The 26,540-nt window shown below is 38.3% G+C and overlaps 1 protein-coding gene across 1 annotated transcript in view; it reads right to left on the minus strand.

The window, feature by feature from the left end:
• The window catches only part of HIBADH (3-hydroxyisobutyrate dehydrogenase), a 106,555-nt gene extending 80,738 nt beyond the window's left edge, over positions 1 to 25,817 (minus strand). Inside the window, exons 1-4 of the mRNA XM_059171437.1 lie at positions 25,617 to 25,817; positions 14,481 to 14,641; positions 5,988 to 6,097; positions 3,198 to 3,319 (exon numbers count right to left, since the gene is read on the minus strand). Coding sequence (XP_059027420.1) covers positions 3,198 to 3,319; positions 5,988 to 6,097; positions 14,481 to 14,641; positions 25,617 to 25,707 — 484 coding nt within the window. The 5' untranslated portion in view covers positions 25,708 to 25,817. The remainder of the gene's footprint in view (positions 1 to 3,197; positions 3,320 to 5,987; positions 6,098 to 14,480; positions 14,642 to 25,616) is intronic.
• Between the last annotated feature and the right edge of the window lie 723 nt (positions 25,818 to 26,540).

The raw sequence follows: 26,540 nt of genomic DNA on the forward strand, positions 1-26,540 counted from the left end.
GCCAAAATACTACTTTACTTTCTCTTTTTCTGGACATTTATTTGATTAAACAGCACCAGCCCGTGGATCCAAAACAGGAAAGACCCAAAAACCTCTATCCTCTATCCATCCTATCCCAAGACAACTGCAGAACAAAAGACTCCTGATAGCCAGTTAATAAACATTCCAGGATGGGGTCAATACATTAAAACCTAATCTCATCTCTCCAGATGTCTCCTGATCTAAGAATAATGTCCTCTTAACCATTTCTTCTCAAATGACTCTGGAACAGAAATGTTAGGCCCCTCCCAGGTCAGAAGCTAACCTCTAAGAGTCAGAAAAGAAGGCAATTCTTCCTTCACTTCCCCACCAAAGGTTTCATTACATGGCAGTGCCAGTTAACTAAGACAGAAGACAGAGGACCATCCACTATCTAACATTGTTAGAAATGGGATTAACAGCAGGCTACCACCTTCAAAAACAGAAAGGCTACCACAGGGTGGGTGGGACTAAAGGGAAGAAGGTCTGGTGGAGTGTGGGAAAATCCTTAGCCTGAGTTGGGAGAGTAAGATTCTAATTCTAGATTGGTCATCAAACTGTGGAGAACCCCTAACCTTCAGACCTCAATTTCCCATCTATAAAATAACAAAGTAAAATTAAATTATTGCTCAAGTCCCTTCTAATAATAAAACTCAATTCTAAAAGCACAAAAGATACATAAAAGCTAGATATACTATTTAACCCCCAGCAGTCCATGAGAACACCACAATGAGACTTACTGAATTTTTACCAACTTACATTTCCAGATCTTACCAAACATGGGTACCTCGTATTAGCTCACCAGGGCAGCTACTTAGGTAACATTTAGGCAAACATTCTCCTTTGTAATCAGGAATAGAGAGATGTAAGTCTGGGTCCTGTTTACAGCAAACAAAACTCTTTTCTCTACTGGCTTAATAATAAATTTCATTTTGGCAACTTAGCTTTGGCATTCAAGTTGCCCTTTAATGCTAACTACAGTACTGTCATTCTCCCTCAGAAAGGGTTTATAACGCTTAGACTAAACAAGCACAGGTAGCACACTAATTGATATATTAAGTAACAAACACTTGTGTGTAATTATGGCAATATCAACTATATTGGCTCCATCAGTTATTTATTGCTCCATTACACTCTCAAACTTAGTGAGTTTATTTGCTCACAATTCTATGGGTAAGTAATTGAAACTATCTTAGCTGGGCAGTTCATTTGCTGGTCGGGCCTGAGGTCACTAAATGCAGCTGCAGTTATCTGGGAACTTGACTCTAGCTGGTCAAGATGGCCTCACTCACATGCTTAATGGTTAGCACATGTCCCAGGCAGCTAATCCAGGCTTCAAGAGTCCCCACAGGCAAGACAGGGCAAGACTCAATGAACAAAGTGCTTTTCAAGTCTATCCTATGTAACATTCGCTAACATACTACTGCCAAAGCAAGTCAGATGGCTCAACTCAAAGTCAATGCAGCACACCGACATACAGAGTAGGCTTGGTCATGTGAGCCATTCAAGGTCATTACTGTAACAATGTACCATACTAGCTGTTGGCTATTTTTAGCATTATACTGAGATGATTTTTTTTTTTTCTGAGATGATTTTTTTAATTTAAAGGACAATCTTCCATTTAGCAATCTTTATTTTCCTCTTAGAATAAATTAGAACTTTATAGAAAACAGTATTTCCTTTTTTTTTTTTTTTTTAAAGATTTTATTTATTTATTTGAGAGAGAGACAGTGAGAGAGAACATGAGCGAGGAGAAGGTCAGAGGGAGAAGCAGACTCCCCATGGAGCTGGGAGCCTGATGTGGGACTCGATCCCGGGACTCCAGGATCATGACCTGAGCCGAAGGCAGTCGTCCAACCAACTGAGCCACCCAGGCGCCTGAAAACAGTATTTCCTAATGCAGTGGAATGTGAAACAAATGTAGTCTTGGTCTTGAGCAAATGATTGGTTTCTTCAATACCTTTCTAGAAAGTCCCCAACTAGAAACTGGTCTTCAGCTACAAATTACATATGTATGTGTATATGTTTGTGTGTGTGCATGAGTGTACCATATTTGATTACATAATAATTTTGGAAAACTTGCAAATTATGGAAAATCATAATACCCATGCTTCTACCATTCCAAAATACCCAGATACCTACCATTAAGATTTGATATAATATGATATAATGTGCTTTTAAAATTTTATTAGTGAAAATCCTTGTCCTCTGATTGAGATGATCATAAGATTTTTAAATATGTTAATTCAGCAAAGTAGATTTATAGATTTTCTAATATTAAGCCATCTGAGTACATATGAGATAAACCTGATTGTAGGTTCGATCTCTTTTATACATGGTTGGATTTAGTTTGCTAAGGCACTTTTTAAAACTTTTTGTTTCTGTATTCATGACTGATACAGACCTAAAATTTTTCTCATTTCTCTCTCTTTCTGGTTGAACTATCAGAGTTACTCAGCTCTCATAGAATGAGTTGGGAAGTCTCTTTTTTTCTATTGTCTGGAAAAGTTCATATAAAAGTGAAATGATCTGCTTCTTAAAACTCTGGTAACATTTCACTTGTTAAAAATCATCTGGGCCTAAAGTCCCCCCTGTGAAATGATTTTTTCTTTTTAACCACTTCCTCAACTTCCTTAACAGTTAAAAGATGATTCAAGTAGGGACAACTGGGTGGCTCAGTTAGTTGAGCATCTGCCTTCAGCTAAGGTCATTATCCCAGGGTCCTAGGATGGAGCCCATCAGGCATCCTGCTTAGCAGGGTGCCTGCTTCTCCCTCCCCCTCTGCTGCTCCCCGTTTGTGTGCGCGCTCTCTCTCTCTCAAATAAATAAATAAATCTTAAAAAAAAAATGATTCAAGCTAATTAATTATTTCTCGAATCTGTTCTGAAAAAGTTAAATTTTCTACAAATAGCTCTAGCTCTACCCACAGCAATCTGGACCAAAAATTCACAATTCTTCCAAGTTGTGACATCCTTTTGCCTGGACTTAGAGCAAGTTAATGTATTTTGAGAATACTAAATAACAAAAGTGAGTTTTGTTTTATTTTTGTTTTCAATGAGGAAATTGAGACTCCTGTAACAGGTCTAAAAATAACTGGGTATATCTTGGGTACCACAAAACTGTAATTGCTATTTCAGACAAACAAAAACAGGTATGCATAGATTTTAGCTGCCACTTACCACCAGAAACAGGAGCATCCATGAAAACTGCTCCCATTTTCTCAACTTCTTTGGCCAATTCTTTTGAAACTGCAGGGTCAATAGTACTGGAGTCTATCAATAGTGAGCCTTTCTTCACTTTTCTAAGAAAATAAATAAAAATAATAGTCTTTTAAAACTGTAATTTTATAGTTTTAAAAATATAGTGTGCAATTCTGAATAAACATTTCATGCAACTACCTAAAGAATTAGAATCTGCTAAAAGCTGCCAGATATCAAGGAGGTCTTTGCTTTAGTATTAAAAACATTATTAGAACTGGTTCAAAATCTCACATCCATTTTCAGATCAATTAAAGTTCAAAGTAAACCCAAACTCTTTCAAACAAACCTAAATAATCTAATGAACTCCATGGTATAAATTCTGGTTTCAGGTGAATAACACAATACCATAATAATATAGGTAGGCAATTTAAAACCCCTAATAACTTTAAAAGGTCTATTGTAGGATTTAAATTTTTGTTTGTAAAGTAGCTGAGGCTCTGTAAAAAGTACTTTATTTGTCTTTAACAAGCCATATTGCAAATTTCACACATCCATGTCATTTCCACTAGGCAGAATAAACATAAACCATTGAAATTTAGCCATTTGCTTCAGGGTGGCATACTCTTTAATAACTATAGTTTTTTAAAGATAAAATAAAACATCAAAGAAGCAGAAAGGAAAATAAAGGAATGGGCCTGCAAATCTCACAGATAAAGTTTTTCTGTTCTTTACAGTAAATGTATATACATACTTTGGCAAAGTGGGGAAACAGTCTTTTCTTCTATCATATTTTACATCAATAGTAGAGGGCATTCTTTTTTAATATTTTATTTATTTATTTGACAGAGAGAGAGATATCACAAGTAGGCAGAAAGGCAGGCAGAGAGAGGGGGAAGCAGGCTCCCCACCGAGCAGAGAGCCCGATGTGGGGCTTGATCCCAGGACCCTGAGATCATGACCTAAGCTGAAGGCAGAGGCTTAACCCACTGAGCCACCCAGGTGCCCCAGTAGATGGCATTCTTATAATAAGATATTTTCACTTATACTGTAAGTGCAGATTTTATATAATCACATGGTTCCCTTATAATCTATGCCTATCTTCACTGGCTAGGAAATGGACCTAAGTTATCATTTATTTAAAGGGGTATGGCTTATCTTTAATTCAAACTTCCCAAAGTCCTTACTACAGATTAACTAACCCAGGTAACACTTAATCATAATTACAACTGGAAAATTAGAAATGAATAAATATAAATATTGAAGGAGGAAACAGAAAATCACTGCTAAAAAACAAAGAAAAATCTTTCTATATAAAAAATAGTATACAAAATGCTTTAAACAACAATTTTAATAAACATATGAATTGATCTGGTCCAAATGCAATGACTGGGTATATTCCACAGAAAAGAAATAGCATGCTCTGTATAGATCACCTCAGTATGTGGAAGTTTCACTTTGTGTAACCTGAAAATTAAGTATTACATTTCCCAGTGTTGTGTGACAGTAATATTCTTAAGTTTTTAAATCTTTAAGCAAACGGGAAACTGGCTCAAAAATTACATATGTACTACAAATGGGGAAATGATTCTGACCCAGAAGAAAATAACCACCATGAAAAGCAAATTACAGTTCAACTTGAAGCCGCATTCTTTGAAAGCACTCCTGGACAAAACTGTTCTGCTAGTTGGCTACCATATTCCTTAGTAAAGAATATTAATAAACACAGGATTTTGTCTCCAAACAAATTGTTAGTAACTTAGACATGACAGGCAACACAGGGCCATATTGGGACAGACTCCATAATGAGACAGCTAGGTTACCTCAGGACCACACACACCATGGGCTTGAGGGCTCCACCCAAAATGAGGGCCTTTCAACCTTCCCTGAAATCTAAACATTTATCTTATCGGTTTTCTGCCTAATATCCCAGCGTCTTTTGCTTCCAAGTCTGTTAGTTTTCTAAAGCAATTCAATTCCCAAAAAACCTCGTATTTCATGTATTACAGCTTCATGAAATTAAACCCTTTCTTTTAGCCCTACATATGTCCACAGGGCCAACCAGTTTGTTCTAGTTCTTTGCTGAAATTCAACAAGTTAGAAAAAGGAACGAGTAAAACCAGAAAATTAAATCGGAAATTCAACCACTGTCATTCTAAAACAACCACAAGGCTTTGGCAATAGACAGAAATTAACCAAAAAGGTTCTCAAAGCCAGGGAAGCTAAGTACTGGCTAGAAAACTCTCACCTAAATTACATTTTATTTAAAGAGCTACTGCTGACCTTTAATTCCAACTTCTCAAAGTTCTTACTACAGATGTACTAACCCAGAGGACATACAATAACTTTTTATAATATAATAAAATGTTAAATAATGGTGTTCTTTCCAATGTCTGGTTTTATTTTTCATAGAAACCTTTTCCTGCATTTCTATAAACCATAAGAAAATTATGCTTGTAACATTTGTATAGTTTAAAATGCAAGCTTTAAAAGTCTCTTAAACATGTTAGCCATGAAAGTGTAAGTTTAATGCAAAAGTTAAGTAAAGAAACAGAAACAAAAAAAAAATTATTCCCAAAAGTCACATGCTTGCTTTCAGTGAAAAAATAAACCCTTTACAATGAGAGAGAAACCATATTATTCACTTTTAAGAAGTAAGAAAACTGTACAGAAAGGTTTAACAAACATAACTATAATTTCCTAAAGTATTAACAAACATGAAATTCATGGACTATCATAACAAGAAAACTTCCACAGTTCAGAAATACATACTTCAGAATTCCATTTGCTCCAGAATAAGCTTCTATTGCATTGATACTGGTGGGCAACATTGTAATAATTCTGTCAGCTTTTTCAGCTACATCTGCTGGGGAAGACACTACCTTTAAAAAAAAAAAAAAATTACAAAGGCACATTACTTAAATTAAAATGGAAGCAGTTTATAGAGCACAAGCAGGATCCACTTTTTACGCATGCTGACAACAGTGACTGAATAAAACTTATTCTTGTTTCCAAATGAAAAACAAAAACATTTACTGCCTAAAATAGAGAGTCCATTCCTTATACACATATAGATGCGGTTTCTATGGAATCGAATCTACTGTTTATTTTAAAAAGTGTGAAGTGAGTTGAGGGGGAAAGGGCAAAACCCAACAGTCCTGGGAACAGATGTACTTCTCATGGATTCCTCCAACTTGGGATTCTTAAACTGCATACTTTTTGGTATAAGCTTTGACTAAGAAAAACAATCTAGTGCAAAAGAGATGGAAGCTGAACTCCAGGATTCACCAATGATTCCATAGACAGCAAAATCTCCTAGTAAATTCTCAAGCCCCAATTACCACCATTCCCCAGTCTCCATTTTCAAGAGGAAAAAAGGCAAAAAATTAAGCCTCTAAGGAAAGGAAAAGGTCAAGGACAAGGATATGAGCACCTCCTGAATAAGCTGTAAGAACCACCATTAAAGGCTGAGCATGTGAGCTACCAGGACTCTTGTGGAAACTGGAGATACAAGAAAAACACACAAATAGGCATCAAGGTGTGCTCATTTCCACCCTCATTTCCACCTTATGATAACCACAAACACACTGACAAGGAAAGTTACTGTCCATCCTATGTATGTGTGCATGCATGCAGAAATGTACATGCCTTCACTGGCATTCCCCAAAACCCTGCTCTCTCTCACACATGCCCCTTGATATGCCTGGCCAGCATGTTGGCGACCAAAGAGGTCGGAAGAGGCTGGGAGCTCACTTCTTGATTCAAACGTGCCTTTAAAAAAGAGAACCCGGGGCGCCTGGGTGGCTCAGTGGGTTAAGCCGCTGCCTTCGGCTCAGGTCATGATCCCAGGGTCCTGGGATCGAGTCCTGCATCGGGCTCTCTGCTCAGCGGGGAGCCTGCTTCCCTCTCTCTGCCTGCCTCTCCATCTACTTGTGATTTCTCTCTGTCAAATAAATAAATAAATAAATAAGAGAACCCATCACCCCAACTGTCATGAAAGCTTTAACTCTCTTAAAAAATTTTTTTTAATTTTTTAACTTAAAAAATTTTTTTAATTTTTATTTTTTAATTTAAGTTTTTAATTTTTTTAATTTTTTAATTTAAAAAAAAAAAGACAGAATGACTGTCAGGAGGATAACTGAAGATTTTGCTGTAGAATGATGTACACATGTATCAGAAATGGACATATTTTTTGCTAGGAAATGTGAACTACCATATAAGCAACCTAGAAATGGGAATGCCTCTGCTTCTTGTGTGGCAGAATGATACCTAACGTTTTCTTTTTGTCTTTGACGTACAGTTGATGAAAGTGGAAGAATGGAAAGGCAAACAGTGTGTAATCTAAGTATTATGAGCTAGAGGTAATCACAATTCAATTTTCCCTCAAAGACTATTAGCTTAGAAATCAAATTTGAGACAAACACAGTTTTAACATAAACTAATTTCATAAGTCATACTTTAACATGTCAGGCAATCAAGTATCCTAACACTTTGTATATTAACATTAAATGCTAACATAAAATATCTCAGACCCTAAAACAAAAAAAGGGATACCCTCTCTTTCAATGTTTCATTCTAAAGGCAATATGGCATTTTTAGAGGCTACACTGTAGCACATCAACAGTACATTTTGATACATCACTGGGATTTGCCCTAAAAATTCCGAAAAAAAGAAAAAAAAACAACCTTGTTTTTTCTGTAGAATTACAATGACATACTTCAGTTAAGTAAAAACCTTTCTGACACCCAAATAAATGCTGAGATTCAAAGAGGCAACTGTTTGCTGGCAAACACCTCAGGTTGACTCAAGGAAAACAGAGCTGAGTAAGATGAGTATAAGAATAGGAAAAGTTATAGGAGCAGTATTTCTCTACTCCAGGACTGTATCAAGAATATGGGTTACACAGAGCCTCATCTCTTTGTGCCCCCTTCAATGAAGTAAAACGATGGCATACCTATTTCAGTGGCCCTTCCTTCTATCCCAGCTCCATCTCTCTCTCGATCTTTCAGAGACTGTGGTAAGCCCTGAGGTCTAAGAGTCAATTTCAGACTTCCTCTTAGGAATTCAGTGAGTCTCTTCCATGGAAGGAAATTCAATTCCACCTAAATAACTCCTTGAGAGGTGCCCTTAGGGGCACCAACAATTAGTTCACAGATCTAAGTATATATACTTCACACCTCCAAGCTTCTCATACCCATGAACTGGCAGTGCCAATTCATGTAACTGCCAAGTGCATGGGGTGCCCAATCAGCCCCCTGCATCCCTAGCATCTGCTTCTTGGGATGCCTGGATTGCCAGAGTACTGCTAATACCTCAATTATATATTATATAGTGCCAAAGCTCACAGGTCCGGAAAAAACACACAATGATCGTGATAGCTGGAATGTCACCACTATATTGGCCACAACTGCTCCATATCTAATGACTATATACATTTGGTACATTATAGTAAGTCTCTAATTTGCACTACAGAAGGCAAGTTTATTAGACAGACACACAGACAGGTGTGTCCAGCTATTCAAATCATCTTGACTTCCGTGTGATGACTTCAAGACTCTGAAATAATTGACTGACAAAATTTGGCCATGACTCAAAAGCTGGGGGGAAAAAAACAAATCTTGTTGCCAGTCTGACACTAACCACAAAAGCCTTTAGGAGCCAAACTAATTAGAGTCTTTTCAATTACATTTACTAATTGAATGGATAAGCAAAGACAGCATGGATCAGTGAAAGGAACACTAATTTGGGAAGCCAAAGACCCAGGTTGAGTTGCAGCTCAGCCACCAAGCCCATGTGTGATTTTGTGAAAATCACTTAACCTCTCTGGCTTCAGTTCCTAAATCTATAAAGTAAGAATAGTGACTTGGGTTATCTTTAAGGGCTTCGATCTCCAAAGTAGAAAGGAAACTTAGGTAAAGAAATTTTCCACTTAAGTTCTAGGAAGGTAAAGCCTCTGTGAAAAAGAGCTCATGAGATATGATCAGTACAAAGGTACAGTATTAGTAAGATTCTTCTGCACCTTCTGTCTGCAGACAGTCACTGACCTGGCTGACTTGGTCACTGCTCTGCTCTGTCATGACCATCCAGAAAGATCTCTCGCTAATTCCATCTGCTTCAGATCCTAAATTATTATGAATTAAGATGACTCTATTTTTCCATTATCTCAATTTTAACTATAGGAGATTGGTTCCTTTGTGTACCATGATCTCTTCAGTCTTTGAGAATTTTTGTAGTCAATTTCTCCGGATTTAGATTCATCTGTATGCTAGTACCCATCAATGGCAGGTATGCAATATAAGGAGTAGAAGACTGGACAAATTAAAGACAAAATCTGCTTTGCTGGATCAGGGGAAGGAGGGAGGCTTCGAGCATCAAGGCCCAGAGGAATCTGAGGGAACTGCACCTCCTTTTTACGTATCCATCAGAAGACGACAACTGTTAACTAGTTGCTTTCCACAAAGAAAAATCTCATTGTCTCTTCCAAATAAATTAAGCTCAGCATTGCTTCCAAGTAAGCCAAGTGGGTAAGAGAAACTTGCTAAGAAATAAGATGAACATGACCTTGGTTAAACCTGCCATTCTGTGTTTTTTAATCTTTCCAAGTAGAAAAGCACACTGTTACTTCAAAATTACACTACAGTAGAAAAACTGACAAAAACAGTTTGTGCCTACATCTTAAAGCATTTGGTCAACAATGATGGAGCACACTTAGTAAGAGGCTTTTAAAGTCCTCGTTTAACAAGACCTGAGTGGATGCCAGCTTAGATCCCAAGACAATTACTTAACCAAACATGCTCAGCCTTACAACCCAGGAACAACAAGATAGCTTCCAAGTTTTCAAAGAGAAAACAAAAGAAAAGACAATCTAATTAAGCCTAGTTCAACCAGGAAACTCACACAGGAGTGGTGTAAAAGTCCCAAGACTGTGGCACAGATCAGCAGCATCTCCAAGGAAATTCCTAGACAATGAAAATGAAGCACAAGTCATATGCCCTTGACCTAACACTTAAAAAGAAACTGGTATCTTCTGTAAAATGAAAGTGGGATGGAAGGGACAGTGCAGAACGTATTCTTAAACAGGGATGCTCTCAAATCACTTTATCTCCTAGTATGGTTTTAATTTTTACCATCATTCTTTCATTTAAAAATATGTCTATCGGGCACCTAGATGGCTCAGTTGGTTAAGCATCTGCCTTCGGCTCAGTTCATGATCTCAGGGTGATGGGATCATGTCCCACATCAGGTTCCCTGCTCAGTGAGGAGCCTACTGCTCCCTCTCCTCCCAGTTCCTATTTTCTCTTGCTATCTCTGCTCACTCTCTCAAATAAATAAATAAAATCTAAAAAAAAATATATACGTCTCTAGTTCTCTTCCAAAGCACTCTGGACTCAGAGACTCAGCCAAGACTAGTATGTTTCTATGAGTGGTGTTGGGGAATGAAGATTTGGGAGAGAAATGGCAGAGATACAACCACCACCACCGTAACAACAGCAGTAGACTAGTAATAGCAGTAATAGCACTCTCTACATGCCAGGTTCTCCACGACTAAAAAGGTACTATTAAAATCACCATCTTATAAAATGAGGAAATTTAAGTAATAAGAGTTAAATAATTTGTCCAAAGTTATACAGCCAGCAAATGGTAGAACTGAGATTTAAGCCCAGGCAGTCTGGTTCCAGGGTTTTTTATACCACTGCATTCACAATTTATCAATTCATGATTTCTAATAAACAAAGCCTTGATAATTACCTTTGTAATGTAGGTTACATTCTTAGGAAAGATTATAAAAGTTGAAATGATGCATCTTTGTAGGTTAAACCTGAGTTTCCAACAGAAATAAGGATATAATAAAGGGACACTGAAAGAGGAATGCCCACATTTTTTGCGGAAAGGACCAAAATCATATTTAACCAAGTATAAATACCCTATCAAAATAGGTTAAGTTTTTTGGGGGGGGGGGGGTTTGTTTGTTTGTTTTTTAAGTAGGCTCCATGCCCTCCATAGAGCCTAACACAGGGCTTGACCTCACAACCCTGAAATCAGATCTGGGCTGAGATCAAGAGTTGGATGCTCAAACAACTGAAGCACCCAGGTGCCCCAAATTCACACTATTTTTTAAAGTAAACTCTATGCTCAACATGAGGCTTGAACTCACAACCCCATCAAGAATCACATGCTCTACTGACTGAGTCAGCCAGGCACCCCTAGAAGAGGTTAATATCTAAAGGCATAATAAATTGATTAAATACCACCAATCATGTCAAACATTTTTAACATGTCAAAGTTTTTATTTCTTTCATAACCCATGCAATATGTTCTACTACTAGACTGGGCTTAAAGAAAACCTCCAGGGTTGGAATATCTAAAGCATTTCTTCACCTGGAACTGCAGGGGGGTATCATGTAGCCTCTTGGAAGGAGGGAGGAGCCTTGGAGCAAAGCAGAGACAAGAGGCAGACAGAAAGGAACCTGATAACGTCTATGCCCAAAATTTGGCTGTGCCATAGGCGAGACCACTCCCCAACTCTTCAGTTAAACGGTTAAAAGAAACAAAAAATCCCCACTTTTTGCTTTACAAAAAAAAAAAAAAAAAAATGCACTTCTTCAAAGAAATGTCCAAAGCTCTTTAGAACCTATTTTGGTAACTTCTCTCCCTGCAAATTTCTCGCTGAAAGCACAGTCAGCATTAGAAATCAACTATCCAGTCTATGCAATCGTTGGCGGCAGGGGGATCTCATTTTCTCTGGCTGCCATTTTATCAGCTTCACCTCACATAGCAATGTTGGGAGAAGGCAGGGGCAGTTGCGGGGGGGGGGCACTTGTTCTTAAAATGAAGTATCAACCCAGACTCTTGAACTGCTGAAACCTTGAACGCTTCATTGCACTATTGTGCACAATGGCAATAAGTTTCGAGGTTTTCACCTACATTTTTCTATCCCATTCCATGTCTGGTCTTTGTCTTTTAGTAGAAGAACGAAACTCATTTGCTCTTTTATCCAAAAATTTTTTAAACTAAATATAGCTATGAAATAATAGTGCTGACATTTTAATATATCAGAACTTATTCATCCACATTATTACTTTTTGAAGTACTGATCTTAGGAAATCACACTTGTTCAAATGACATCACCACTATTCAAAAACGTTTTTTAGGCAACTTATTCATCCACATTATTACTTTTTGAAGTACTGATCTTAGGAAATCACACTTGTTCAAATGACATCACCACTATTCAAAAACGTTTTTTAGGCTGCCAGCATAAATTATTTAATAAATGTTTTCATTTTATTATGGCATGATACTCTCCCTCAGGCTCAAAGTTTTCTTATCCTTTATCCTTCTCCTTTCATTCGTCTAAGTTTCATATTCTCCTACCCTCCACTGCTGTCATAATCGATACTCAGAGGATCTCACAAAGTCAAGGTCATAGGGGAACCAGAGATGTGAGGAAGAGAAGATGTGGGAAAGGAAGATTCTCTCTTCCAGGCTGTTGCCTCAGAACTTTTCCCACCATGTATTGGGGGCAGGGGTGGGAACTGTAGACAAGAAGCTAAAACAACTCTTTACTTTTCACTAATCTGAGAGGAGCAGCTACCCACAATCCATCTTCTTTCTTTCCTCATACCCACTTATATATCTCAAGGAAAAGGAATATCCAATAACTGGACCAGTGTCCTAGAATCTTCTCATTTTTATTTAGGAATCTGGGAGATCCTGTCTCTACCACATTCATTTCAAACTACATCATTTCTGTTTGGAGGTGAGCAAAGATTATACATATTTTTGTAGTTCCTCTGAGAAACGAAATGACTCTTAACAGTTATAGTTCCCTATCAGAAATGAAGTGATTCTTAACAATAATTCTTTTTTATCCTCAAAAAATGCTTCAATTCTTCATTGTCATCAAAACGCAGTTTTAATAGAAACTTCCTTGTACTAGTATTGAGTCTTGCCACCCAAGACACACCTAACACGCTGCCAGATCCAACTCAACCTGTTTTGTTCTCCGCAGCACTAGGTAGACTGTTAGACATACAGCAGGTATTCAAAAATTCTACCCTAGAGTAGAATTCTACCCTAAGGCAGAAATTTCTAGAAACCTAATCTGCTCTTACACAGGCATTACATTTCTTAGTATTTGCTTTAAGTCTATCATCCAGAAGTGGGCTGTTTAATTTTATTTTTTGTCTCATTTTTTTTCTATATTTCTCAGAAAATTTTTAGTACTCCCCCAATTCTGGGATTACATTCAGCCTTACCACTCCACAACTTGCACAGAACTTCCTTCGTATCTCAAAAAAAACAAAACTCTAAATTCAGTTACTAATATATGATCTCCTGTTATATGAGTTATTGGTAAAGGTTAACAAATTCAAACAGGAACTGAGCAGTAGATGCTATCATCTTTCCTATATAGCTATTTGAATTTTACATTTGAAGAAATTAAGGTACTATAGAAAATACTATATCTGAATCATAAAATTTTTACATGACAAGGTCTTGAAACAAAGCATTCTGAGTTTCTGAAGCAAGTGCTACGTCTGTAATTAAAAATGAGTAGGATATACTCTAGTCCAGAAATTCTTCAAACAAGCATGACAGCCTAAAAACAGAACACTTGAGATCCTTCATCCACTCAGCTCTGTACTTCATATGGCACACAGTGTTGCTAGGTTGTCTCCTGGTTTAATGGCCAATAACATATATTCACAAAGTGTTGCCACACAATATTTATGAAATACATTTACATATATTCTCATTTAAGCCTCATAATCTAATGACACAGGTTGTCATGATTCCCATATTATAGATGAGGAAGACAGATGAAATAACTTGCCCCCAGTAAGAAAGCAGGTAAGTATCTAAGCTGGGATTCAAACTGAGTTTCCTATCCCTAAACCTATTCTTGTCCTAAGACAAATTATGCCTCTCAATACCATGGGAAGCTATTTCTACCAAACTACCTGCTTTCATAGCACAATCAGTAAAGTTACAATCTCAGAAAACTAATATAGAGCCAAAACAAGCCCTTTGACCCAACCTGAGAAATGCTCGCAGTCACCTGCCAAAGAACAGACCACCTCAATCTTTGTTGCACAGACGGATGCTGGATGAAAGTTAACAATAACAACAATACAAAAATAAATATATAACATGTATATAATTAACAATGAAGTAGGTTTATAATTCCATTGTGTACACTCATTTGTCATATTTATTTTTAAACATCAAAATCTAAAAAAAATCTAAAGAAAAGGCCTTACCTGTTCACCTGCATCTTGAAACTCCTTGCATGCATCAGGGAACACATCATAAATAATGAGTGGATAGCCATGTTTCATGAGGTTTTTTGCCATTGGATTCCCCATGTTGCCCAGTCCAATGAATCCAACTGGAGTCTTAGAAGCCATTGACCTAGAACATACTGATTTCAATAAATTACTTTCAGTAAGGCAGTGACATTTCTTATTGTAAACAGTCAGTATTAGTTAAGTCAATTGTTACTGAGATAAAAAATAAAATAAAATAAAAAATAAAATAAAATAAAGATTTTCTACTTTAATTTTTTTTTTAGATTTTATTTATTTGATAAAGAGAGACAAATCGTGACAGAGATATCAAGAGAGAGCACAAGCAGGGAGAGCAGCAGGCCGAGGGAGAGGCTGAGCTTGGAGCTAGAAGCAGGACTCCACACCCTGGGATCATGACCTGACCTGAAAGCAGGTGCTTAACAAACTGAACTACCCAGGAGCCCTGAAATGTTCTCTGTTTTTAAAAAAAAAACCTTTAAAAAGCTTTACTTTTCCTTTGTCTTTCAAGGACTCTAGTTATACAACTGTGTAGTACACCAACTAATTACAGTCAGTCACCCCTTTGAGTTTCAGATCCTCTCAACTGATGGATCCCTGCTCATCCCTGAATTTAATTTAAATGCAATCAGATTTCCTAAAACCAAATTATTTGAAGCTCTAAAGCTTAAGAAATAGAGGCCTTGAGGGGCGCCTGGATGGCTCAGTGGGTTAAGCCGCTGCCTTCGGCTCAGGTCATGATCTCAGGGTCCTGGGATCGAGTCCCGCATCGGGCTCTCTGCTTAGCAGGGAGCCTGCTTCCCTCTCTCTCTCCACCTGCCTCTCCATCCACTTGTGATTTCTCTCTGTCAAATAAATACATAAAATCTTTAAAAAAAAAAAAAGAAAAGAAAAGAAATAGAGGCCTTGAGAGAGACAAACCCTAAGAGACTCTTAATCAAACAAAACAAACTGAGGGTTGCTGGAGGGGAGAGGAATGGGTGATGGACATTGGGAGGGTCTGTGTTGTAATCAGCTCTGGGTATTATATAACACTGATGAATCACAGATCTGTACCTCTGAAACAAATACTACATTATATGTTAATTAACTGAACTTAAATTTTAAAAAAGAAAGAAAAGAAAAGAAAAGAAATAGAGGACTTCTGGGTGCCTGGCTGGCTCAGTCGGGGAAGCATGCAACTCTTGATCTCAGGGTTGTGAGTTCGAGCCCCATAGTGGTGTAGAGATTATGTAAAGTAAAATCTTAAAAAAATGAAATAGAGGTCTTCTTGGGTTAGAAACATATTTAATTCCTTTTAACTTGACGCTTGACTCTAACATTTCCATTAAACATGGGTGTCATTCTTGTGCAACATCACCCTACCAGTGCTAAGTTTAACACCATGGGTATAATAGGAGTCCTGTGGCTGACTTTCTGGCCCACAAGGGGTTCAATGACAGAGAAATGACACCTAATTTAAATGCTACAATATTAAACAGAAAGAGAAGCATACTTTGTAAGAGAACTCTAACACTAATAACTAATTCCAGTGCCTGAGGAGACAGTTCTAGAAAAATGTTGCTAAGGCTGATGATGTCAAAGATCAAATGTACAACATTTTTCTAGAACTGTCTCCTCAGGCAAGACTAATAATAAAAATAAACCACTGAAACTATATAAAGACTAATATAAAAGTAACAGTATTATTAGTGCAGGTCTCTCTTTGTTCATTTGAGCTGCTTCAACAAATATGCCACAGTCTGAGTGGCTTAAACAACAAACATTTATATCTCACACTTCTCCCATCCAAGTACTAACCAGGCCTGACCCTGCTTAGCTTCCAAGATTAGACGAGATCGGGTATCTCACACTTCTGGAAGCTGGGAAATCCATGATCAAGGTGGTAACAGATCCAGTGTCTGGTGAGAACCCACTTCTGGGCTTGTATATGGCCATCTCCTTATATCTTAACGAGGCCAAGAGCAGCGATCCAGAGGACAAGCTCTCCTGTCTCTTTTTATAAGGATACTAATCCCACTCATGAGGGCTCCACCCTCATAACCTAAATTACTTCCCTAAGGCCTCACCTCCTAATACCACCACAGTGGGGGTTAGGATTTTAACATATTGGGGGGGGGGGCAAACATTCAGTTCATAACATTTTAAAGCCATAGACTGGATAGCAATAGCATAGAAATAGATTGGATTATGGGTTAGAATAAAGGAAAGACCAAAGATGACAGCAAGAAAACAGGGCTAGTAATAACCTAAGTGGAGAAATCAAGAAAGAAAGCTATCACCATCTTAAATAAAGTAACTGAATTATCAAAGAGCTGGAAGACATCCCACAAACTTAGAAATATAACCAATTAAGATCATCTCAGAGATAGGATGAGAAAAAAAGACACATATTTGGTAACAATCTGCTTTAAGGTGAGAACTGAAAACGTGGTAAAATGAGAGTAAAAGACACTGAAGAGCAAAGCCCAAGGGAATATCAACATTTAGAAGTCAAAAAGAAACCAACTCTAAACCAACACAGATGTTAAAATTAGGGGACAAGGATATTAAAAGTGATAATAACTGTAGTCTGAATTGTTCCAAAGATAGAGATATGAAAGATACAAAAAAAAAAAAAAAAAAAGACCCAAAATTGGGGGTGCCTGGGTGGCTCAGTCAGTTAAGTGACTGGCTTCAGCTCAGGTCATGATCCCAGCATCCTGGAATCAAGCCCCAGCTCGGGCTCCCTGCTCAGCAGAGAGCCAGATTCTCCTCCCTCTGCCTGCCGCTCTGCCTACTTGTACTCTCTCTATCTGTCTGTCAAATTAATTAATTAACTAATTAATTTTTTAAAAAGACCCAAAACTGAATTTCGTAATACAAAAACGGCCATGAGTAAAATGAAAATCACACTGGGTTAAAAGCAGAACAGATACTGCAGAAGAAAAGATTAGTGCTCTTAAAGACATAACAATATAAACTATCCAAAACAACATGCAGAGAGAGAATTTAATAAATAAAAAGAAAAGCAGTGAGCTGTGGGACAGCTTCAACTAGCCAAATACACACGTAACTGGAGTCATCAAATGAGATAAAAGTAGAGATGGAAAAAAGATATGAAGAAATAACCGCCAAAAATGTCCAAATTTGACAAAAACTATAAACCCTCCACCATACACATCTGAGAAGTCCGAGGAACCCCAACATGGGAAACAAACACAACTATACCAAGACACATCATAATCAAAATGCTCAAAAGCAGCCAGAGAAAAAGACTTTATACACAGATGAGCAAAGATAAGGCAGATTTCTTGTCAGAAACAAGGCAAGAGAGAACACAGTAGAGCATCATCTTTAAAGTACTGAAACAACAACTATCAAGGAAGGAATCTATATCCAGTGTAAAAATACATAATTACAAATGTTTGTGTATGTGAAGGGAGAGGAGGAAATTTGGAGGCATGTCGGATATGTTCACAATCTTGATTTTGGTGATGGTTTCACAGGTACATACATGTGTCAAAACTCATTAAATTGTATGCTTTACTTAAAAAAAAAAAAGATTTATTTATTTGAGAAAAAGAAAGAGTGCAGGAACAGAGGGAAGGGGCAGAGGGAGAGGGAGAAGCAGACTCCCTGTTGAGCAGGGAGCCCCACATGGGGCTCAATCCCAGGACCCTGCGATCACGACGTGAGCCAAAGGCAGATGTTTAACCAAATGAGCCACTAGGGCACCCCAAACTGTATGCTTTATATATGCACACTTTAGGGGTGCCTGGGTGGCTCAGTTGGTTAAGCATCTGCCTTCTGCTCAGGTAATGATCTCAGGGTCCTGGGATCAATCCCTGGAGCAGGCTCCCTGCTCATCAGGGAGTTTGCTGCTCCCTCCCCCTCTCTCCCTCTGCTGCTCCCCCTGCTTGTGCTCTCTCTCTCAAATAAATAAATATGTGCAGTTTATTATAAGTCAACTATATTACAATAAATCTGTCTTTAAAAAGTCAACATGTTGGGGTACCCGGGTGGCTCGTCAGTTAGGCATCTGCCTTCAACTCGGGTTGTAGTCCTGGGGCCTTGGATCAGGTCCCACATGGGGCTCCCTGCTCAGTGGGGAGACTGCTTCTCCCTTAGCCCCTCTACCCCACCCCCCAATTGTGTGCTCTCTCTTTCAAATGAATAAATAAAAATCTTTAAAAAAAAAAAAAGTCAACATGTTTATAGAACAAACAAGAGGGGCCCTGGGTGGCAGTCAGTTAAGCTTCTGCCTTTGGCTCAGGTCGGGATCTGAGCCTACTTTTCCCTCTGCCTCTCCCCTCCACCCCGGCTTGTGTTCTCTTTCTCTCTCTCTCTCTCTCTCTGGCTCACTCTCTCTCAAATGAATAAGATTTTTAAGAAGAAAAAAAGAACAAGAGAAGACAGCTCTCAAATAAGATATTAAAGTGATGTATCAATCAAATGCAATGCATAAAGTTTGGAGGGATCCTGATTTGGAAAAAAGAAAGAAAAAAAGAACAAACTATATTCTTTTTTTTTCAAGATTTTATCTATCTCTTTGACAGAAAGAGATCACAAGTAGTCGGAGAGGCAGGCTGAGACAGAGAAGGGAAACAGGCTCCCTGCCAAGCAGCGAGCCTGATGCAGGACTCAATCCCAGGACCCCGGGATCATGACCTGAACCGAAGGCAGAGGCTTTAACCCACTGAGCCACCCAGGTGCCCCTATAAAAGATTTTTTTTTTTTTAAGATTTTATTTATTTGACAGAGAGAGAGAAACCACAAGTAGGCAGAGAGGCAGGCAGAGAGAGAAAGTGGAGGAAGCAAGCTCCCTGCAGAGCAGAGAGCCCGACATGGGGCTCGATCCCAGGATCCTGGGATCATGACCTGAGCTGAAGGCAGAGGCTTTAACCCACTGAGCCACCCAGGCGCCAATATAAAAGATATTCTTAAGAAAATTATAGAACTTTAAGCATGAACTAGATATTAAATGATGTTATGGAATTGCTAATTGTCTTAGGTAATGATAATTTGGTTATTTTAGCACCATCCTTATTCTTGGGAGATTCACTCTGCATTATTTAGGGCTGAAGTGTTACGATGTCTGCGTTGTACTTTCAAATGATACAAGTGGGATACGAATATATAGATATGGGATATGAATATATTGGAAAGAAATAAAGCAAATAGGTCAAAATGTTAACAACTGTTAACACTAAGCAAAGATTACACAAATATCATTGTATTATTCTTTCAATAATTTTGCTTGAAATTTTTCATAATAAAGGAGAAAAAAACTCAACATATCTATATGGAAAAAATATCACAAACATGACAAAATACAAATAACCAGGAAAAACACCTGCAACACACAAGAGAAACAGCACTTTTTTGGTTTACATGCAAATAGCTCTTTAAAATCTAGAAGAAAAATACGAATAACTCATTTTTTAATTAGACAAAAATCACAAAATAGTGTACAGAAAATATTTAAATGACAAAAAAACTTTAAAATTATATTCAATTCTGTCATAATTGGAGTAATATAAAACAAAGCAATGTAATATCATTTTTCAGTTATCAGATGAAGAAATTTGTCTCTTTGATAAAATTACAGGCAAGGAAGGACTAATGAAAATATGTACTCCTGCACACTGCAGAATTACATATTAGGTCAGCCTTTTGGATAGCGATTTGAAAAAAATTTATCTACATTTGAATTTTATTATGAAAATTAAAATTAAAATGTACCTACTCTTTGACCCAGTAATTCCATGTCTAGGAATTTATGATACAGGGAGGTCTCGCACTTTTTTTAAGGGGTCAGGTAGAAAACATTTTCAGCTTTTTGGGCCATGAGGCCCTGTCACAGCTATTCACCTCATCCACTCTAGTTTTAAAGCAACCACAGACAAGCTATAAACAAATGACCAAGCTTGCAGTCTAATACTATTTTATTTACAAAAACAGGGGACCAGCTATAGGCCATAGTTTTCTGACTCCTAGTACACATAAACTCTAAACACAAAAATATATTTTATTATAGTACTGTTTGTAACAACAGAAAAATTGTAAACTAAATACACATTAACAGGGCACTTGATAATCCACAGGAAAGCAATACAATGAAATATTATGCAAATGTTCAAAAGAATGTGTTATCTAGAAGTATAGTGAAAAAAATCTCCAGGATAGGTTATTAAGTGAAAAAAAGCAAGCTGAAGAGCATTAGATATAATTACATATAATATATAAGGAAAAAAGAATATATATGCATTAACTTTTATTGAATTTCTGTAAGAATACATAAGAAATAGTTGTTACATCTAGAGAGGCCAGAGATAGAGAAAAGACTATTTTTTGTAACCTTTTGGGTTTTTACTCTATGCATGCAATTTTTGTTAACTACTTTTATAATAAAATAAAATACAAGCACTGGTACACAGTGTTTACTAATGTTACATGACTTTCTAGAGAGAACTTTCATCAAGTGGACATATGGGGATAAAGTCAGTTCTGAAGCAATCAGAGTAAAGACAGTGATAAAACAGATCCAGCAAAGTGGATTCACGGCCATTAAACGTTGCAGGTTGACTTTCCAACATCCCTTCTTCTCAGAGCCAGAGGCAAGCTCCAAATAACCTAACCCAATAATGGTAATTCTGGCTCTCTACAACTGACAGCTTCCACACACTGGCAGCCCAAAATCAATGATTTGGCAATGCTGTGGGTAATCTGAATATGTAACAAGAAATGTTACAGAGATTAACAAAAGGATTATATCTAATCAGCAAGTTTCCTTGACTATCAGTAGTAACACTACTTAAATGAACAGCCAGGAGGAACACAGACCACAGGCAATACAAGTCATCCAGAAAAAGAGCAGGAGTTGGAAAAAAGATAATACTAGAAAGCTATCAAAGGCATCACTGAAATTTCTGATTATAATTAAGTCTGAGGTCTGAGATGGTTACAGATAAACCTAGAGAGGGACTTGATGCAATGAGGGTGCAGAAAAGTATGTCTATGTATTTGGAGGGGGAAAGGAGGGAGGGGTCAAAGGACCAAGTGAGATGACAATGATATACAGCACACTGGTTAACAACAAGGGGGCAGGAGGTGGTGTAATATTAACCAGAAGGCTAGTTCAGCTTTTGAAATATGGGTAGTATAGCAATTCCTAGCAGTGAGATCTTGGAAGAGGTGTAGGAGAGCACTGATGTTAGTTGTTATAGTTGAGGCTCAGCTTTGGATAAGCCAATATGAAAATCAGTGAAGATAAAGTTTTTTAATGATGGGCTCAGTTGTTCTCTTCATTTCATTCTTGCTTGTGGCAAAGATAGAGAAAGGGTAGTATAATTAGATGATTTAATGTCAAAAGAGAGGAGCTTTTACTGATGGTGATAATATTTAAGAACAACTCTGAAGGACAGCCATATACAAGACCTAGGTTCCAACCCAGGCAAGGTCACTTCTTAGACATATGCCCCTGAACTAAGAAATTACCTAACTTCCCGAGACATTAAGTTTTATCAACAAGAGTCACTACTTCAGGTTATTAAAAGACATTTAAGGACTCCTTGAAATAATACACGTAAAGTGCTGAGCAGTGCCTGGCACATGATAGGTCATTAAGTATTTGCTACTTTTACTATCAGTAGTCAAGAAGCAGTATGGGGGTACAAGTCCTATGCCAAATGGCCATTTTGTCCAGCAGGTAAGAAGAGCCAGAGTGTTAGAAAAGGGACACAGCGTATTTTAGAGGATGCTCTCTAGGAAATAGAGCTCTTACTTAAGGTGAAGCATCAGGAGTGCTTGGACAATGAAGAATATGCTCCTAAAGAGGCAGAAATTCAAATAAGCATTAAAGAATTCTTACCCTAAATTCTTATACTTTCAGACTTAACACATTTTCCTTTAAGTACATCACTCACATTAATGTGTAGAAATAGAATCAGATGATAGCTAAAATCAAGCTGGCAAGAAATCAGTCAACACAATACAAAAATGACCCTGGTTGACTGGTAAACAAACTAGCTAGAAAATTTGGCAAAATTAGGCTCTAAATCTATAGATGTAAAATTTATCGGTTATGTCCTTTTTCTCTAATACAGGGGCAAAGTTATCTACAGCTTCGTAACATGCAATGCTACCAAAAACCAGCCTACTCTAAATATCAAAATACAAAAAAACTGTAGAAAACTGGAAAATATGAAAAAGTATCATCATGGGGGAAAAGTTAATCTCCCTACACAAAAATAATCACTATTAGCATTTTGCATAGCCCTGCCAGTCTTTTAAGTGCATTTTCTCATTATATTGAGATTATATTGTATACACAACTTTTATCCTATTTTATTACATAATATTATGTCGTAAGTATTCTATTTGCTTTAATACTAAGCGTTAACCAAACTAAGGGTGGTGACTTACTCTACAAAGGCCTTTACTGTTTGAGTTATTTTAGAAATAATGTAACAAGTATGTAATCTCACAAGTCTAAGGTCAACTTTTGGTCCAAGGACCATATGCAGCTTTTCAGAGCTTTATGTGCAACCCTAGAGGCTAATGTTAAGGAATAAACTTCTGTGTATCTTATTTATACTATGCATTGCTTTGAAAGTAGATTTCATATACACAAAAAGGTCCATAACAACAACAAAAAAAAGTTATTCCCACTTCTGTATATGATTCCGGTTAATTTTCCCATTCCACTTTTGGTCGGGGGTCATTTTAAGACCGTGATACAAATTATTTTTCCATGTACATGTTGATGAGTCACAATGAATACAAAGGGCCTATAATTATAGATTTTTTTCTGTCAGTTTAAAGAAGTCTAAACTACAACTAATTACCTTTTAAGATAAAATACAAAACTTTTAAATAAATGGTGATGAAATAGTAATATATGTAGAGTTTAATATTTCTTTTATTTTTCCTTTTTGATGTTTTTAATATTTTAAAATTAAAGTATGCTATTAACTAGCAACCTTTAGTTCTCTTTTTTTTAGTAAGCAAATTGCATGGATCTTTGTAATAATATCATCCATATGATATAAACACACTAAACATACAATAGAGACAAATCTCCCACAGAATTCAGAACACTTCATAACATTACTATTTGAACGTGTTTCTTTCTGTCCCTAGACTCTAGATTTCTGCGTAAATTTATTTATTTTTTAAGACTCCAATGTCAAAAAAAGGTAACACAAAAGTAAATTTAGTGGGGTGCCTGGGTGGCTCAGTTAAGCATCTGCCTTCGGCTCAGGTCATGAGAGCCCCATGTAGGGCTCCCTGCTCTGCAGGAAACCCCCTGCTTGTGTTCCCGCTCTCGCTATGTCTCTCTCTCTCTCTCTGTCAAATAAATAAATAAATAAAATCTTTGGGGGAAAAAAAAGTAAATTTAGTGAACTAAAATTCACAGAAACGTTTAAACAATTCCAAGTAAAAACAATTGTTGAAATGTTTGTAAGCAATCGTCACAAAATGAAATATTTAAAATTCATCATAAGTCTACCTCCATACATCTTTGGGTCAAAAGGTCAAAGAACCCAAAGAACAAGATTATACGCCAAAGTAGTCTAACCAGCACTATGGTAGGCTCTCCCAGTTGAGAGGCAACTATGACAGTTTGGGGCCTCAGGCTCTTCCAGCATGAATTCAAAAAACTTTCATATCTCTACTGGGTACATCCAAGGTTCATTAAAATATCATTAGAACACCTTATAAAACCACTAAGTAGTACATATATCTTCCCTGGCTAATCAACACTGAAACAATAGCTCATTCATGTGAAAACTGGAGTTACATTTAGTACTGGAAAAGTGACTAACAGATTTAAGTATCTCCAAAGTGGGAGGCATTTTTTTGTAGCTCAATACATACATGTAGCTCAAATACTGGTTACACTCAAGTTTAGCAGATTCTGTGAGTTTGTTATCTTCTTACTGTGATTGTGTAGCAGCTGTTCTCTTGCATCACATAGAGCCTAAGCCAGACAGGAAATTCACAGTTCTGCTTAGGTATTACTGAGCCTGAGAAGGGAAGCTATCAAGCATTAAATTCCCAGCCTGGTATTTTTCTACGTGATCAGACAAATATTAGTACCAAGGCTTTTTAAAAAATCCTGAGTATGAAACTGCTCAATAGTGCATTGTTACACTCTCAAACTTTTACAAAAAGACAATGGCAATGTCTCCATAAATCAACCAATTTTTTTCAATTAAAGAGGAATGCTGGTGTAGTAGAAGCTGCAGGAATGAGAAAAAAAATCAAGAACTACTTTCTGGATCCTGATGGGATACCTTAATTCATTCATCCAAGGGGCCTCAGGTTCTCCATTGGGAAAACGACAAAGATTAGATCTCTGTGCATCTAAGAAAGTGCCTCTTCCTAAGTCGATGGTTGGCTTCCATAAGTTATAATGGTGTGCGGGGAGAAACAGAGTATGTGCAGGCCACAATTTTAAGGACGCCGAAAGTGTCTTGGTTAATAATCTGACAGAAGTGCCAATTTCAGGTAGCACAGTTACCAAAAAAGCAGGGCAGAGGAGGCAACTCGTGCTAGTCAAGGGGGTGACTTAAAACTTTGCTGGAATGACTTGTCACCTGGTTTGTATAGACGACCACTTGCGTGTAAGACCATCCTACGCGATTAAGGTGGTTAAACAAAAATCAAACCCCACTGCCCGACGGCACGCCCACCAGGGTGCATCGCTGGGGGCGTTGAGAGTCACAGGGATGGGGCCAGGTCCACCCTGAGGTTGGGCCCTCCAACTGTCTTCGCAGCCTTTACTCCAAAGAAACACGCCCCAGAGCCAAACATTCCTCCCTTAACCCAAGCTCTTCCCACCACTTCCTAAGTCCCCAAAAAGGCGCTGAAAGCCATTCATCTGGATCCCGGGGGTGTGGAGAGGGATTACTGGGGGGTGAGGGGGAAGACTAGCTGTGCGAGAGGTGACCGCAGAAGAGGCCAGGCCTTGGGACCAGCCAAAACTGGGGGTTTTCAGCCCCGACCCAACCGCAGCGCCTCCCGTGAAAACACCACTTCGGCCGTCACGGCGCGAGAAGCGGGTAGCCGGAGGAGGGACGGGGGGAGAAGGCGCGAGGTCCTTACCCGCTGCAAGGCTGTACGCTGCCGGGCGCTGCCGGCGGCTCCAATACCGGAGGCCGGAGACGGCTCCGCGGAGCCGTAAGGAGGCTGCCATGCTGCCCCCGCCCCGCCTCCCCGCGGTGACCTCCGCGGCTCCCGGCTCACCCACTGACTGCAAGTGTGCGCCGCGGAGCGGGCGGGACCCACCACGGCGTGGGGCCGCACGCGCACGCGCTCTGCAGCTCGGGGCGGGCGCCCACCGACGGGGGGAGGAGCGCGACGCGAAGAGGCGCGGCCGGGCGAGACAGGGGTCGTCAGTCCGCTTACGGATAGGGAACCAGACCAATCAGGATTCTCAGGTCTCCGCACTTCGCTAACCAATAGGAAGCCTTTAGGAACCCCACCCACATCAAGCGCCCTGGCCCCGCCCCCAAACTCCTCCCTCGTCTAGCGACTGCAGGCGGGAGTCTCCTTGTTTATCAAAACGCAGCGGGTGTGCGGGAGGCGGTGGCTGCCACTCACTGTTGGCACCAACGAGCGCCTGACCCTCCGGAACCGCCCCCTAGGAGGGTGTAACTGCTCGTGCTGCCTCGGTGCAGACGAGAATAAAACTGATTCGTCGCAGCTGCTGTAATTTTTATGCAAAAGCAGAAATTCCTAGGCTAAGTATAGGGACCCATTTTTAAGTTCAATAATACGCGGATCTCCTAATGTTAGTTAGTACTTGTATTTTTAGTGTCTGTTCATTGAAAAACAACAGAAATCTACCACTAATGTGATAACTTTGATACGCATTTCACTTTAACACAACAATTCTCCATAAATTTGAGAAACAGTAGGAAAACAAGTTGGTAACATTATTCTATTTGATGGGTAGAATTTCTAGGAACTCTATTCCGATATATATTTCTTTAATGTTTTGAAAATTCTGCATTTTGTAAGCAAAAA

The sequence above is a fragment of the Mustela lutreola genome, chromosome 4 (assembly GCF_030435805.1).
Source record: "Mustela lutreola isolate mMusLut2 chromosome 4, mMusLut2.pri, whole genome shotgun sequence".
In the NCBI taxonomy this organism is placed as follows: domain Eukaryota; kingdom Metazoa; phylum Chordata; class Mammalia; order Carnivora; family Mustelidae; genus Mustela; species Mustela lutreola.